Below are 17,797 nucleotides of genomic sequence, written 5' to 3'. Positions count from 1 at the left end.
TCTAGTCATGCCACCACCCACCTTCCATTATTTTGGTGAGACCTAAGAGGAAAGAAGGCTACTCCCATCTTTCCTGTCATTGGCTTATCACCATCACTTCCACCTTCTCTCCTAGTTTTCCTGGCCCTCCACTGCCATATACACATAATCACCCAAAACTCTTGGCCTAGAGCTAGAAAACCAACCACCATGAGCACAAAGGACACAACAAACCCAAAGGATAAAGAAAAGTCCCCTCCCCCAGCCTCACCCCACCAACAGAAAGCCAAGACCCAAGTGAAAAATAATCAGCACCCCAGGCCCGGGCTAGGAGCAAGCCAGAGTGTTCACGTGCTTCCCACAGACACTGCTCTGCTCTCGTTGAAGCAAGAGGGAATAAACACTTTCTCAGTGACCCAGAGACACGCAGATGTTTTCAGGATCCATGTTCCACGTAGAACCTGCCAAAGTCGGCAGATGCCTGCAAGAGTGTGCATGGCACTTCTGTATCATTAAAATAGACATTTAAAATAATGGGGACCAGCAAGGGACAAACCTCTGAAGGAGGGTTCTCCTGGAGTTTATTCCAATCAGGCACCGTGGCTCTCATTCCAGAGGCCAGGGCAGGTCTAAAGAGTCCGGAAGGAAGTGGAGAAGTTGCTGAGGGACACTATGCTGGACTGAAAGCACAGCGGTCCTGACGCAGAAGACTCAGTCATGTCAGCCTTTTATCTCTGAACGGTCCACCCCAGTGAGAATAAAGCAAAAGCTAATGATTACAGAAGATGTGCTGTGAGCCAGACCGTGCTGGAAGACTTACACCTATTATTTTAATTAAGCCTCACCACAAAGAGACAGGTATAATAATGGCCATTGTACAGATGAGGAAACTAAGAATCAGAAAGATAAAGAAGAAAAAAAGAAAGACAAAGAAACTTGCCCAAGGTCATGATGAGATGGTGACAATCCGTAAAAAAAAAATAATTGTTAGCACCTGCTGTGTGCCAAGACTATTCTGGGCTTTGGAGGCTCAGTGGCAAACAAGGTTTTTGTGGAGAAGAGACATATGAATAAACATCTGATTCCAAAGTCCCCTGTGCCATGCTACCTAATGGGAACAGAAACAAATAGCAGCCATGAAGCCCAACTCTCTGTCTGAAGTTCTAGGCATCAAGGAGGAAACAGGCCCCAATCACTACCCCGGGGATTAATCAAAACACAGGCACTGGGGTCGGACGGCATCAGTTGAAGTTCTACCAATGCCACTTAGTATGGCCGTGGGTAAGTAATTCCATTTCTCTGAACCTATTTCCTCATTTGTAAAATCAAGGTGATGTATCCACCCATGAAGATTGTTGTGAAAATGCAATAAAACATTAATTTGCTTAGGATGTGTTTGATATAATACAGACCCAATGTATATCAGTTTATCGTTATTAGTATTGCTAACAGTGTTATTGTTGTTATCATTACCGTTAGTCACTGGGAAGAGAACAAAGGTTCTCCAGGCAGTTAATGGTAAGACGACTGGCAGCTCACATATATGTGATTAGCTCACAATTGCCCTCACGTACCCTCTCTGTTGTGTGTCAAATGGGATTAGTTCTCTACACGCCCAAAGAAACCCTTCAGGCCGCCCACGAATCAGATTATAAACTCTGAGGGCAGGGACTGTCTCACTCATCTACATAACCCCGGAACCGGTGCCTAGCTCACAGCATTGCATATTATAAATGGATTAACCAGATTTTACCTATAGCAAAATCTTGGGGTCAAGAAAACTGGGAAATGTGCTCCAGGCACATCCACTAGGGGTAACTGGTTGCCGTCACCTCTCTTTGAAGAGAGCCAGGGACCTAGGCAGGAGGCCTTTCATCGTTTGGCTCGTCCAATTTCTACAGTCAGACTTCCCAGATGACCAAGACAGAATGGGGACCCAAGGGAACTAGCTGGTCAGGTCACCTCTCAGAGCGAAGATTAGACGAGAGCCACTGTCATGCAGGGTGTCATGCGGGGTCTCAGCTCCCGCACCCCACATAAGAACGCAGGATACGGTGAGGCCAAAAAGGAACACCCACGGAGCCATAGGTAGGGGAGTCATACCACTATATTCTCGCTGGCGGCTGGGTTGGAGACACAGGAAGCAGGAGCCACACACTTTGCAACCCTCACTGCGCCGCTTGCCAGCTCAGCCACCATCTTCTTGCTAGCCGCCATTTGATGCTAGCGTAGCCACAGCAGTTATATGAGTGGCCAATGGCTCACTGGTTTCAGCTGACGGCCAACTAGCCACAGCTGATGGCCATCCAATCACAGTTGATGGCCATTTACTACCTGAGCCAGCACCTTTCCACACGAGGCCGAGAGCCTAGAAACTGCATTCCCGGCTCTGTCCCCACAGCCACCCAAGCCCAGGCTCCAGAGGCCACCAGGCCGCCACATACCATATGCTCCATGCAGATGCTGATCTCGCCATCGCTGTAGAAGGCGCCGTAGAAGCCCACGATGTACGGGGAGTTACACTCATGGAGAACCTGCAGCTCCCTTATGATCTGGTTCCGGATTGCAGGTTTGATCTCCAGGTGAATTAGCTGAGGACAAAAAGGTGGGAGGAAGAGAGGCTTTAAAAATATATGGATGGATGGATGGATGGATGGATGGATGGATGGATGGGAGCTTTCTTAAAAGCTTAAGCTCTTAAAAGTAGGAGGAGAGGAAATAGGCAAGTTTTAACAAAAAGTTTCTGCCAAAAAGTTACTGAGTACCAACATACCAAGGCAGGTGTTGGCATTTGAGGAACTGTAACCAGAGGAGGGCCAGCTGTGCCTGTGCTCCTGGGAGCCAAGACTGAGAGAGGGCTCACGCCTCCCAGAACAGGGCTGAATGGCGCGCTTCCTCCAAAAGGACCCATGAAGCAGAGAGATGAAGGGAAAGTGGCCTCGAGGACTTGGCTACTAGTCAAGGGCTGTAGGAGTAGAAGGAAATGAGGAAATGGCTGTGCTGACCCGAGCTGCCCAAGAGATTTCTCTTTGACCTCAGGGGCCTAATGTGGTTGAGATTTACTAAAGGCCTCAGGTGCTACCTGATATCGCCCTAATTTGTCCCTTATTTCAGCTGGGGAGACAGGTGACAGACGCAGGAAATGGTTCCCAAATAAGACTGAACTACAAGGCAGCACAGTGAGTGCCAGAGGGACATGGAGGCAGGTCCTCAGTGCAGGCTGGAGCCGCTAGAGAAAGCTAAACAAGAGTGAGCCCGAAGGTACACACTGTTTGAAATGATGGCAGGAACAGCACAAGCAGAACTATGTGGACAGGAATAAACATGCTGTGCCGAAAACATGGAAAGGTCCCACGTCGCTGTATTCAGAAAGAGGAAAACCGAGGGTAGATGGGAAGGGAAATCCAGCTCAAAGAGCACATGGCATGGTGGGGATCTGAGATGTTACACTGCAGGGAAATGAGGGGGACCACCGGCAGGCTGGAGCATGGGGAGAAATTTGAAATGAGGGTTTTGTGCATCCCTGGGGCTGGGTAAATGCAACAGCTTCTCCTGTACTTGATAAATGACAAACATGCACTCTAGCGTGTCTTCCAGAGCACACAGCAAGCTAACGAAGGGTCACTTGCTGTTATTTTCCAGTCTCAGGACGGCATAAATACACTAACACATCATTAGTGTGTTTACCTATCATCTGATAGATAACATGAGTTGGAAATTCAAACAGCACAAAAGGTACTGAGTGAAAAGTCAGTCTTCCTTCCACCCTTGTCGCCAGGCCCCCACGTCTTCCAAGAGATAACCCAATTACCCGTTTACCAAGCAAGCTTAATTCAGTGGCCTCACCTTTCTGGCCATGACCAGGCCGGATGGCTTGTGGGAGACCTTGAACACGACACCGCCATTGCCAGCACCCAGCTCACTGATCTTCTCAAAGTCATCATCCTTCAGTTCCCCCACCTTCTGCTTCTGGGTAAGAAAGGCCTCCAGGCGCTTCCGCTGCTGCTCGTCAAGCTCCAGCTCCTCCAGCTTCTTCTGCAAAGCCTCCAGGTTGGTCCTGTCCCAAAGCGGGGAACACAGGTCACTACTGTCACCAGAGAAGTGCACTCAGAGAACAAGGCTGGGAGGGAGGGTTCCGTCTGCTACGGCTCTGCCCCCTTCCCTCCACCATCCCACACAATTCAACAACAGCAAGGCCTTGGTTTCCTCACATGCAAAATAACACGCTACGAGTCTACACTACGAGAGGAACCGAAGAATCCACTATAATCCAAAATGAGCCACCTTAATTTGCTTTAAATCCCGAGCTTCAAAAGCCCCACTAGTGCTCTTAGTTGTATTGACACCATATACAAAATAACATCTATTTACTAAAACCACTAAACTAAAACCAAACCAAGTCATCAGAACAGGTTCTAAAGTGAATCACCACCGTAGAAACCCTTCTTTCCAATGTGATCGGGTCGGGAATCAGGTTAATCAAAATAACGCACGAATCAGGGCGGCCGGATGGCTCAGTTGGTTAGAGCGCGAGCTCTCAACAAGGTTGCCGGTTCAATTCCCGCATGGGATGGTGGGCTGTGCCTCCTGAAACTAAAGATTGAAAACAGCGACTGGACTTGGAGCTGAGCTGCGCCCTCCACACCTAGATTGAAGGACAATGACTTGGAGCTGATGGGCCCTGGAGAAACACTGTTCCTCAATAGTCCCCAATAAAAAATTTTTAAAAAAATAAATAAAGCACAAATCATAAAAAAAATACCTAAAATTTTTATTTTTGAGTAATACATATAAACGTGTACTCACTCACCCACCTTCTAACATAGGGCAAGGTCCTCTCTTTGTGTAAGGGTCCACGGGTAAGAGCCTCATGTTATCTTTCGTATATGAACCAGAACATAATACATTGTCTATCATTTCCAATTCCTGATTCTTTAAAGTGAAGTAAAAATGTAGACACTTATAGAATAATATCAGAATAAAAGTCTAATTGTTTTATGATTTCCCAAATCTTCATGCTCATCTAATGGAACAATAATGTTTTTCAGTGACTTGGAATTATTGTGTCTTTCCACAACTGGGTTCATAGGGGGCAGAAGAAAGAAAACCACCTCATTTGCAGCCATACTTCATCAGTCCATCTGATATTAAAATACATTACTTAACTCTAACACCAGCTATCACTGTACAAATGGCTTTGGGAACAAACTGGCTCTTGGTAAGCACATAATTCAACCAGTGGGTGCTGAAGGAGTGGGCAAAGCCGCAAGCAGCCTGCTAGCTGGGCATTCAGCCTGCTGCGGGCATCACTCGGTGTGTCTTACAGGAGAGAACTGAAAAGAGTTCATTACTCCAGGGAGTTCATTACGAAGAGGGTGTAAAGAGCGCTTCCACTATGTTTCATCTGATTTCAGTTCCTAGTCTAAGCAAACAACACAGGTGACAAGACAGGCCGCCATCACTCATCAGAATGTGGGTGCCCCCGTCCCCACACACATACACACCATTTCTGAGCTTGAATTCACACTCTTCATTCACACTCTCTTCCAATCTCCAGGAGGCAGGGAGATGGAGACCTAATGCCTCCCTAGTGTACGGAAGCTCCAACACTGCCTGACAAATAACACAGGACATGGGGCCGAAGAGGACACAAGGCTGATTTTACTTATTTTTCTCACTGGGTAACTTGGGGGGGAGGAAAGACGATGCTATGGACTGAACTGTGTCCCCCAAATTCGTATGTTGAAGCCCTAACGCCCAAATGTAACTATGCTTAGAGATAGGACTTTTAGGAGGTAATTAAGGTTAAATAAGGTCACGTAAATGGAGTCCTAATCAGACAGGATTGGTGGCCTTATAAGAGACAAGACCTCCTCTCCCACACCCTCACATACACTGGCACCTTTCTTGGACTTCAAACCTCCAGAACTGAGAAAACAATTTTTTTGTTGTTTAAGCCACCAGTCTATGGTGTTTTATTATGCAGCCTGAGCAGGCTAGGACAGCTGGTCAATACCTGTTTCCCCGAAAATAAGACCTAGCCAGACCATCTGCTCTAATGCGTCTTTTGGAGCAAAAATTAATATAAGACCCAGTCTTATTTTACTGTAAGACCAGATATAATATAATACAAAATATAATATAATATAATACCGGGTCATATATTAATTTTTGCTCCAAAAGACACATTAGAGCTGATGGTCCGGCTAGGTCTTATTTTCGGGGAAACAGTATTCTCATCGTACAAAAAGGCTCAACTAAGTTTCACAGCTGCCCCCTGACCCTCAGGTGTGGGGACCAGGAACAGTGTGGTTGGAGTGCATAGTACACACCCTCTGGTTTCCTTTCTCTCAGGTCTCTCCACAAAGGAGCTCATTGATAACATTTAAACACACATGTCAAATGCAGACGCACCCCACAGCTAAGCTTGGTTGAGGTTACAGTTGCCTGGAAGGCTCATCAGGCCAGCTGGAAATGCAGACTCTAAAAGGTCCTATCAAAAAGACACACACACACACACACACACACACACACACACACACGGTATGAGGGAGGCAGGAAAGGAGGGTTGGGTGGAAGGAAAAGTCACTCTCCTCAACAACACTGTGTATTATGCTAAGTGTTTTCTGTTTATGAATGCATTTAATCCATGATGCTACAACGACAACAGGTAATAATCTCAAGCATATGCAAGTGAAGTAACTTGTCCAAGGTTACACAGCAAGTCAGTGGCAGAGCCAAGATTCAAACCTGGGCAGAGAGAATCTCTAACCTTCACCATGATACCATGCTGCTGCATTACCTCTTCAAAAAGTTCCAGACTTCAAGGGAGTCAACTAGCAAACATGGTATGATGTCAGCGTGGGGCACTGAATGCACCAGGCTCCATCAGACGTGAAGACCGTGTGGCTACACGAAGAGCCCTTTGCCCCACAGGCAATCCTGTTTCCCTTGCACATCAAGCTAAACACTGCCTTGCAGTAACACTGGCCACAAGAAACCCCACCTATGTGGCCAATAAAATAAAATAAAAGGAACGCTGATTCTGTTTCTTTTCCTGAGTCTCTGTAGAAATACGTAATTCTCCCACCTTCAGGAAGAAAAAGTAAATCTGGGCCTTGTGCCACCGCCCTCCCTCCTCCACCACCTACCCAGCTCCCAGCTGCCCCACCAGTAAGGAACTGGCTCCTGCTTGGTGCTTGCAGAAGGTGGAACCAGGGAGACACTATACAGGGCAAAGACTATAAACTGTTGCAGAAAGACTCTAATGACGGGCAGGGGAACAGTGTCGCCAAAATAACAAATCTAGTAATCTGGAATCCTGGATTCTCATCCCAAGTTAGTCATCAACTAGCTGTGTGACCATTTTAACCTTGACACATGTCAGTTTTCTGTTCTGTAAAATGGAGTAACTCCATCCTTACTTCACCAGGGGAGGAACAAAATAAAAACGAATGGGAAGAACACCTGGAATGTCGACACATTCCTACACTCATTTTAGGATAGGTGGGGGAAGGCTGGAGGAAAAGGAGCCAAAGCGGCAACAGCAAGATCCAGAAATACTACCCTTTTCCTTTAATTTAATAATTCGTAAAACTGTCTAAAAGTTTTTTAAAACTGTTTCAGAGAATGAAAGACAAAAGATTTTATCTGAAAGTGAAAGGAAAATCCTGGCATCAAAATGACTTTCAGGACTCAATAAAAAGATATCCCCCCCCAACAGTATTCAGTATTGCTTCCTCTCGCACAGGGTTCCATGATGTTCGACAAGTCTCACTTCTGCCCTTCCAGGGGAAATGCTTCAAGCGAAGGAACAGGAAGAGGGGCTCCTCAGCCCTCACCCACACCAACCTCCAAAACTCAGACGGTAAGAACCTGCCTCCTACATAATCTTTGGTTTTCAATGAAAAACAACAAAATCAGAAGTAGGGATTGAGAAAAGACATTGAAGCCCAGCACAATAATCTCTGACACCCATATACAGCCCTCTCCAGGGACCAGCTGTGATGGGCTCTGACCCCCATCCAGTTCACTACAGCGGAGAGAAAACCACACTCTGGAATGTGAATTGCGCACCACTGCAAACAAGGTCGTTGAGATACAAGAAGATTACAGGTTTGAAATGGGAAGGCAGAGAAAGGCAAAGAATGCTGAGAAAAACAAGGGCTGTCATTTGTGTTCTGCAAACACCCGGGAGGCACAATGAAGTGGGTGGAGACAGGACGCTCCTCCAGGCGAGAACATCTCCTTCCCTCTCCTCTCGCCAATCTGCTCAGCCTAATTACGGGACCACCACTGGAATCTTCCATGTGTGGCTCGGGGTTTAGATCCAGAAGCAGTATAAAATGTAGCACAGGGAGGGATCTTACAGACCACCGGATCCATCCCACTTTACAGGTCAGGAAATGGAGACCCAGAGTACCAGGTCACAGCTTACTGGTTGCAGGTCTCCCAGCTCCTAGAACAGAGCTGTTCCCTAGGTCCCACACTCCCACCTCCAACCCTCATGGCCACTGAAATAGGAAGCTGACCGAAAGGAACGACTGAAGTGGGAGGGAGATGAGGGCCAAAGGAATAGGGTCTTCAAACAGCCACACGCTGAACAGAAACGGGCCACAACTGCATGCCAAACATCATCCAGCCGTCTGTCCGCAGCCTGAGCCTGGCTCTAGCCTGGCAGAGCAAGGCTCCTCTGCCAGGAGTGAGCCCAGAGGGAAGAGCACAGGATGGCAACCAATCCCTGTGCTGGAAGGAGAATGTTCCAGAGCAGGTAGCTGCCCTCAGTGGAGAGAGCCCAAGGAGTTATGAAGTTCTCACTCCCCTGTTGCATTTGGCAAATAGGAACGCTATTGGGGCAGGGAAGAGGGAAGCAACAGCATGAAGACCCAAGCCCAGTGGGAAGAGCACCCAGAGACTCTGGCTGCAACCCCTTGAGCCACACCCTCCACCACTCCCCATCTGCGAGACCTGGGGCAAGTTACCTCCCTTTCTGGTCCTCAGTTTCCACACCGTTAAAAATGTGTGTCTGTATATGTATATGGGGGGGCGGAGGAGAGGAGTGAGGGGAGCGTTGTCTAGATGTCTCTGAGGTCCAAGCCTCTCGATGTGACAGCCAGCTGAGGAGGTGCAGAATGAGGCTGAGGGGTGTCCAGGCTGAGGGGCTGCCCCAGGCAGTGGGGGAAATGTGAGGAAAGAGAAGAACTGGCTTCAGGGTTCTCTGCAGTCAATCCATGGACAGCAGGGGCTGTGGGGTGTGGGGGGTCGGGGGTCAGAGTAGTAAGAGAGGAAAGGAGAACGGGCCTAAAGAAGGCAGAGGGCCAAAGGCACAACTTACCAACTTCCAGACTCTATACCCTCGCTGGCCCTTCTGTGTTAGAGAATGCAGATGTGCCAGCTAGCACCAGCCCCAGACAACCTGGTGAAGGGCCTCTACCTATACCCCACCACACCCCCACCCCGCAGGCCACTCTAGGAAGGCTGGTCAACTAACTAGGCAGTACAATTCTAGGATTACGTATTCAGGCTCTGTGAAAGAAGCCAGATGCAAAAGAATACATACTATGTCATTCCATCTGTATAACATTTTTTTTAAAAAGGCAAAACTAATCTATGTAATTATAAAGTAGGAAAGAAATCACCCTTTGTGGGGGAGGGTAGTAACCAGAAGGGGGCATGTGATGGTTAACTTTACATGTCCGTTTGTCTGGGCCACAGTGCCAGATATTTAGTCAAACATTATTCTGGATGTTCCCATGCAAGTATACTTTTTGAGGGGTGGGGTCGGGTAGTGAGATTAACATTCAAATTGGTCGACTGAGTAAAGCACCAGATTACCGTCTCTAATGTGAGTGGGCCTCATCCAATCAGTTGAAGGTCTTAATACAACAAAGGCTGACCTCCCTGAAGAAGGAACTCTGCCAGCAGACTGCCTTTGGACTCAAACTGCAACTCTTTCATGGGTCTCCAGCCTGACAGACTACCCTGGAGATTTTGGACTTACCTAGGCTTCCACAATTACATAAACCACTTCTTTTAAAAGTCCCAGTCTATCTGTCTCCTATGTCTCTCAATCTCAATTTCTCTCTCTAGATAGGAAGGAAGGAACGAAGAAACGAAGGAAGGAACGAAGGAAGGGGAAGGAAAGGAAAGGAAAGGAAAGGAAAGGAAAGGAAAGGAAAGGAAAGGAAAGGAAAGGAAAGGAAAGGAAAGGAAAGGAAAGGAAAGGAAAGGAAAGGAAAAGAAAGGAAAGGAGAAAGAGAGAAAGAAATGTTGGGTGCTGTGTTCTGATTTATTTTAATTCTTTTTTTTTCCTCTTTGTGTTTCAGTTTGGATAATTTCTATTGACCTATCTTCAGGGTCCCTGATTCTTTCCTTAGTTCTGTCCAGTCTGCTGATGAGCCTATTAACCTTTGATGTCAACTTTTTTTTTTTAATTTCTAGCATTTCCACTCAAATCTATTTTTAGTTTGCATCTCTTCTGAAATTCCTCGTTTGTTCATACACGCTGTTGTCCACCTGTAACATTACTCATGGTTATTGTACAGCCGTCTGACAATTCCAACATCCGAGTCATCCCTGAGTCTGGTTCTGTGGATTGCCTTCTTTCTTGATAATATAACTGGTTGTTTTTTTTTCTCACTTGATTTTTGTGCCTTGTAATTTCTGACTGAAAGCTGGACATTATTATGGAAGAATAGAGACTGAGGGAAATCGTCTTCATGCTTAACAATGGGCATGCTGTCCTGTCATGCTGTCGGTGTGTGTTAGTCAGGCTATTAGTCAGGAGTTGAGCTGGGCTGAGGTTTTCTTGTTAATGTTAACACCACACAGGCTGCAAATTTCTCCAGTACTGAGTTTTATCTTGTGCTAAAAGTGGACTCTGAGCTGCAGTGGTTTTTTTCCTGTGTTCCTACTCCTCCCTCAGCTTTGAACTGTCCCTTCGTGCCTGGCTACAGAGTGGGGTCTTTTTCCATGCTCTTGCCCCCCCCCCCCAGGGTAAACTGAAATGACTGTGTTTGGTGCTGGGCTTATGGCAGGGTCAGTAGAGGGTGACAGGTCTCTTGTCCTGGCCCAGCCTGTCTTCAGCAGGCCTTGTGAGCATGGCTTCCCCTCCTCTCCATGGCAGCCAAACTGTACCTTTTATTTGTGGCAATTCTTGGGCAGGAGAGTTTCCTACACCTCCTCCAGCAATAGGAGACCTTTGTAGACCTCTGCTTGTTGGTGTTAAGCCCAGCTTCGGGCTTCGATTCTTAAGCACGGGAAGTCACGCTTCAGTGAAGCCATTCTCCTTCATGGCTCCTAATGCACTTCATTGAATTTAGCAGAGGTTTGTTTTTTTTCCTTTTCCTTGATGCTGCTGCTCACACCTTGGTCACCCACTCTCTCCTGCCTGCTAAGAGATGTGTAGGTGAGAAAAATCTCACAGCCATTATCCTTGATAGCAGCCCCCAGGCCCACTTCCAGGGACAGAGATATATGCAGGAAATCAGCTGCTTCCAGGTCAGCACAGAACTGGTCTTTCACAACGGCACAGGAAAGTACTAGAAAGTAGGAAAACATGCATGTGGCTGCCAGATACTTTATCTCATCCTCATTGCATCTTCCTGTGAGACTAGATTGTTTCATCTTCCCAGATCTTCCCTGAGAATACATTCATTTTGACACTAGAAAGCCCTCAGTGAAATAGCAAAAGGAACACAGACAGCAAAGGGCAGATTAAGACAATGATGTGATAATAGAAGGCGGTTGTAGAGATTAGAGTGATGTAAAAAAATGTTAGAATCACTGAAAATGCTAAACAAATATTTAACACTGTTATTCTACTGTCAGCTAATTATTGGTTAATAAGAATAACACGATTTGAGAGTACCTATAGATTTATTGCATACCTGCTATATGCCACGTATTCTGCTAAATGTGGATAAACTCCTTTAATCTCCTGACACCATCATGCTGTCATTACCACTGCTAGTGGTGTTTCACCACCACTCCCCAAAAGACAATGGAGCAAAGACTGCTCCACAGTTCCCCTAATTCTCACAAGGGTCCTAGGACACAAATGGCTCTATAGTTCAGGATATGCTGGAGTAATCAGAGTAAGTTTTGTGGGGATATGAGACCTGAATTGGTCTAGAACAATACATAAAATTTAGACAGATGTTGAACTGTAATATTACACAGCTGAAAATTGTTATTAATCAAAATTACCCCGATAAATTTAAAAAGTTTTTATTTTCCGTAGCAAAAATGGAGAAAGGGCACTCTAGTAGGGTCCACTCTGTAGATAACGGTATAGAACTGAGATTTAAGAATATTATAAGCAAAGAGTTAAGTGTTAGGAGAATAAAATAAAGGGAATTAAGATAGACGTTTATCTTTAATTTCACTTTAAATCAAGTAGCTTCCAAGCCAATAAACGAATGTTTTTAAAAGTGAAAAAAAAAAAAAAAATCCAATTTAATTAAGAAGAAACAAATAAGGATCATATTCCTAGCCTTAAAAAAAAGAAAAATTCAATTTACCACTTGGAATCAACAGGTTTCTGAAATCATATATAAATTACCCTCCCATAGCATGTTTCCGCGACAGACTCACTGAAAAACACACGTGAAAAACACACGCATACACACACAGACACATACACAGAGGAACCTCTGGAGTGACAATGCCACTCACATAGACTCTTCTTAAATATTGAACAACATCCTGAATCAGAGAGTGGGTGTCACATTGTTGCTTGAAAAACTGACAGCCTATATAGGTTCCTTCTGCCCCAGTGGAAAAAATTTGTTTCATATTAGCTATACATGAATTAGTTCCTAACGGATCAGGGTTCCATAGAAGTACAAAAAGGAAAAGAAATGGAGTTTGGAGGGAAAGGAAAAAAAGACCAGGAGACAGAGGACAAAAACAAATATCACCTTTACCTGACAGGGGCAAGAGAAGGACGTAACAGCCTGATAAAGAATAAAATTTAGATGCAGTTAAGAGATGAGCTTCCTAAATGCTAGCCGTGGTACACCCATTAACTCATTTAATACTCACAACATTAAAAAATAGGTATGTTGTTCCCCTTTTACAGATATGGAAATGGAGACCTAGAGCAGTTAAGTAATTTACCCAAGGCAAAGGCTGAAACTCCAAAGTTTCGTCTTTTCTCCACACTTTGCTGAAGAGCTCAGGTCCTTCAAACAAATCTCCCACCAGCTCATCCCTGACAGTCGATATTTACCCATTAGTGATTTATTCCTTTGAGGTAAAGAACTGTGTTCTGCTAAAAGGTCAAAGTTCCTGAAAGGACAACAAATACCCAAAGAGGAATGAATGCCCTTCAGAGAACACTCCAGGCTGACACAAGATTGGGGTAAGAAGGGAACAGATAGGACACTGCCCAGGTGTCCTCCCCCACTGGGAGGACAGTAAGAAATCTGCCATCAGAAAAACAGAGGGAGCCCAGGGTCTGGTGGTGGCCACAGAACGGGCATGGCTGGCTGTTCGGAAAGGACAACTGGTTGACTGTGGCCCTAGAAAGATGATACATTTGACCCCACCCCATTCCTTGTTCTTGAGAACTTGACCTTTTAGAAACTTCCTGTGTAATAATGGCCCATAAAGATGCAGGTTGCTCTTCAATGGGAGAGGAGGTAGAGGACCTAATGTGACCATAATCTAAAGACCTCATAACCCAGAACCAAGAGGAAGCTCCAGTCCCCAGGGCAGCAAGATCAACCGACAGTGAGTGCCCGGAAGCACAGCTAAGGGCAGGGAGATGTAGTCAGAAGAATCACAGCACTCAAAACTTCAACGATTCTAGTCCTCGTTGAGGAATGTCAATTCCCCAGACCTCCTTCCTCCCTTCGATGCACAAACAACATGTTTGACCTTTTTCCTTGCCCAAAGTATATAGGAAGGGTCAGCAAACACCACCTGTGAGCACACATCACCTCTGAGGAAAATTCCACTCCCTAGATCGCTCTGTAGCAACGCTCAGGGAATCCTGATCTCAGGATCAGGCTGAAAAGCCATACAAGTGCTCACCGAGGCACTCAACTTCTTAATCTAGGACATGGAAAACTACTAGCCAGGTCCTCAAATTATGGCAATTGGCCTGGTAGGGTCAAAATCTACCTGTTAGAATATCATAAACCAGAGAAAATGAAATTTAATTAAACCAAAACTGACATGCTTGCTTCTGTCTTGTGAAAGAAGGTGGAGGGTGGCGAAATAAGCACGCTAACAAATCCCTCCTAGCAGAGGCTACCGGAAGGCCAGAAGGCTTGCCCACAGCTTAGAAGGCTGTTCCTAAGCCTGGGCATAGGCAGGAGCAGGCCTGAGCAGCATGTAGGGGTGGAGCTGGAGAGCTGAATTCTGTGGCAGAATAAAATGGGAGAGGCGTGTTTTAGGGGTGGCTGTGAAATTGCAAGGCAAGGAAAAGGACGCGCCATGGCAGAGTGGCAAAGATCATTTAAGACCAAAAATACCTAATACTAGTAGGTTGTAAGTTCCCTTTATTGCTAAAATATAATTCTCCCCACGCCAGACCTTCAGTCCAATCTGCCATGCACACAAATAGCTCTGCGTGTATTTTGTTCTGACTGCTGTTTGGGGGAAACCATGGAAAGGGGGCTAAATTCCAAGCTGGTTCAACACAGAGCGAAAAGAAAAACCACAGAAAGGGAAACTGAGTCCCACAGAAGGCGTGACCATGAGAATGTAAACCTCTAAAATTGCACCAAAGTAGAGGAGGGCAGGGCATAGGAAACTTGAGCAGATGTCTGGCTTCTACCCATTTATACCTACAGCTGTGAAAATGCAATATAGATTTATTATGGAGCACCCACTGTGTGACAGGCAGGCACTATACATGCTCTGCTAGAGGCTAAGAAGGTGCAGGTGAGGAAGGCAAGGTCCCTACCCATACCAGGCAGAGTGTGTGTGTGTGAGTGTGTGTGTGTGTGTTGTGTGTGTGTTGTGTGTGTGTGTAATAAGCATGGAGACAGGGATACAGAAATGAAAGAGAAATAGAGATATATGACAGTGCAAGCCAAACACAGGGAAAAATACTAACAAGTCAGCAACAACTGCAGGGCAAGGCAGATCCTAATACTGAAAGTGAGGTGGGCACAGGCGGTTATGGGGACAGCAAAAAAAGACCCCAATTCTATCTAAGATGAGGAAGGGAAAGTGCAAGTCAGAAAAAGTAATGCTCAAGTTTAGTCCTGAAGGGTGTCCGTTTTTGCAGCAGAGGGAAAAGCACTCCAGGCTTGGGCATCAGTATGAACAAAACGGTACTGAAAGTTACAAGCTGTTGCAAGTGGCCAGAGAGTACATGCATCCAGAAGGGAGCCCAGATGAGGCTGGAGGGTAAGCTGGGGCTAGACCATGAACGGCACAGCACACCAAACTAAGGAATTAGGTTTGGGAAGGAGGGGGGGAATGAGGGAGATATTAGTCAAATGGTACAAACTTGTAGTTAGAAGATAAATAGGTTCTGGAGATCTAATGCAGGGCATAACGATTAGAGTCAACAACACTGTTACATACTTCAAAGCTGCTAAGAGACTAGATCTTAAATGTTCTCATCAGAAATAAGAAGTGATAATTATGCGACAGGATACAGCTGTTAGCTAATGCTATAGGGGTAATCATATTGCAATACATAAATGTATCAAATCAATACATGGATACTCTTTAAACTTACACAATGTTAACTTAAAAAAAAAAAATCATTGAGGGAGCAGCCGGATGGCTTTGTTGGTTAGAGCAAGAGCTCTGAACAAGCTGGTTAAATTCCCACATGGGATGGTGGGCTGCGCCCCCTGCAATTAAAGACTAAAAAACGGCGACTGGACTTGGAGCTGAGCTGCGCCCTCCACAACTAGATTGTAGGACGACTTGGAGCTAATGGGACCTGGAGAAACACACAGTTCCCCAATATTCCCCAATAAAATTTATTTAAAAAACAAAAACAACAACAAAAACGACGGTCCTAGCATACCAGCCTAGATAGAATGCCTCTGGATGTTTAGGGTGCAGCAAAGAGCAGCTTGACACCTTAGCTTCTAAAAAATGCCGTCAGAATACTTGTTTTAATATTTAAACATCTGAAATACATGCAAGATATCACAATTTGAGCAAGACGCAGTTTAAGTATGCAGTTTTGGGGTCAAATCACCCATAACATGCTTGTGCAAAGCAGACATTTGAGTAAGTGCAAAAATTCTATTTTGGAACCTTCATACAAATGGAGTCAGGAGCTGCACAACTCAGGAGATACTGGCTTCCTTGAGACAAAGAGCGTATAGAAATCCGAAGTCTAAAGCCTGCTGAGCTCAGCCTTTCAGGTCCTTAGAAGCCCACTGGGGACTCCTCTGTTAGATAAGTAACTTCTCATCACCTGGTCTGAGGAAATAACCCTCAACTGAAAGTCGGGAGGCCTGGAAGCCCTCCATCAACTCTGCTGGTAACTGGTCACCTACCCTTGAACATCTCTCATTTGCATTAAATGGAAGCACACTCTTCTCCTATATCACAAGGGACTGTTATAAGTACCTGTACAGAGAATGGTGAGCATGTCTTCTGAAACACTTAAACAGGTAAACACACTGAAAAGATACTCTGCTAAAAACAAACAAAAAAAGCCTTTCTTCTAACTTGCTTTTGGTTAGAAAAGAGTGTGATTGTGGATGACACCTCACATTAATTATAAATCCTCAAAGAGCATTAAAGACTATACCAATGATCAAGATTAGAAAACAAAATCTACTAAGACAATACTGCATATTAAGTAGTTTATTAAACTTGAGCTGTAGAGAAAAGACAACTGCAAAATCAGCATTAAGCATTCTTCGGACCTTGGTCACTTTGGGTCAAAATTCTACAGGCTCTGCCTCGCATTCAAAAGAGACTCATGTTCTTACAACAGCAGATAAGATGTGTCCACCAAGCTCTTCCTCTTCATTTCTCCCCACCCACTTCCTTTTCTTCCAAAGGAGAACATCTCTCATTCACCCACTGGTTTGCCACATCCTGCCTCTGAAGCTACTTCCTAGGAGCTGCCTGGGCTATTCTGAGATGAGTATTAACACCTTCATGACCTCAGCCCACTCGTATACTTCTGGCATCCCCTACCCACCACAGTCATTTCCAGTCTAGTAACTAGATTCTACTGGACCAGGTAATACTCCCAACTTCCTTCATGCCAGGCACTGAATAAGCACTATACCTACAACAGTCAGGCAGGAGCAACATATCTTGGTCCCATCTGGGGCTTCACTAGCCCAGATTTTGCTTAGTCGGAATAAAAAAAAGGAGGCGGAGAAGAAGAAATGATTCAAGAATGGTTACCAAGAAACTCAATGCACATAACATTGCATTTGATAGCTGGGGAAAACCCAATATAGGCATACCTTGTTTTATTGCACAGCGCTTATTGCACTTCACAGAGGCTGTATTGTTTACAAATTGAAGACAAGACCCTCTACCCCAGCAAAAAGATTACAAGTCACTTTATTGTGGTGGGCTGGAACCGAACCCACATCTCTGAGGCATACCTACAGAGCAAATCTCCTCTCCCACATGAGTTCTGTACACTAACACCAACATTCATTTATTCCATATTTACAGACTACCACACTAGGCCTGGACTACAGATGGAGCATAGAGACCACAATCTTTTTTGTTTTCAATTGGGGAATATCGGGGAACAGTGTGCCTCTCCAGGGCCCATCAGCTCCAAGTCATTGTCCTTCAATCTAGTTGTGGAGGGTGCAGCTCAGCTGCAAGTCCAGTCGCCATTTTCAATCTTTAGTTGCAGGGG

General features: G+C 45.4%; 1 protein-coding gene across 2 annotated transcripts in view; it reads right to left on the bottom strand.

Annotated features, from left to right (window-relative positions):
• MAP2K1 (mitogen-activated protein kinase kinase 1) overlaps positions 1 to 17,797 on the bottom strand; it is a 70,651-nt gene that overhangs the window by 33,035 nt on the left and 19,819 nt on the right. For both annotated transcript variants that reach the window (XM_019725605.3, XM_019725606.3), the window contains exons 2-3: positions 3,826 to 4,036; positions 2,424 to 2,570 (exon numbers count right to left, since the gene is read on the bottom strand). In XM_019725605.3, coding sequence (XP_019581164.1) covers positions 2,424 to 2,570; positions 3,826 to 4,036 — 358 coding nt within the window. The remainder of the gene's footprint in view (positions 1 to 2,423; positions 2,571 to 3,825; positions 4,037 to 17,797) is intronic.

The sequence above is a fragment of the Rhinolophus sinicus genome, chromosome 3 (genome assembly GCF_057876585.1).
Source record: "Rhinolophus sinicus isolate RSI-liver-muscle chromosome 3, RSI-T2T, whole genome shotgun sequence".
Classification (NCBI taxonomy): Eukaryota; Metazoa; Chordata; class Mammalia; order Chiroptera; family Rhinolophidae; genus Rhinolophus; species Rhinolophus sinicus.
This window is presented reverse-complemented; position numbering and strand designations above follow the sequence as displayed.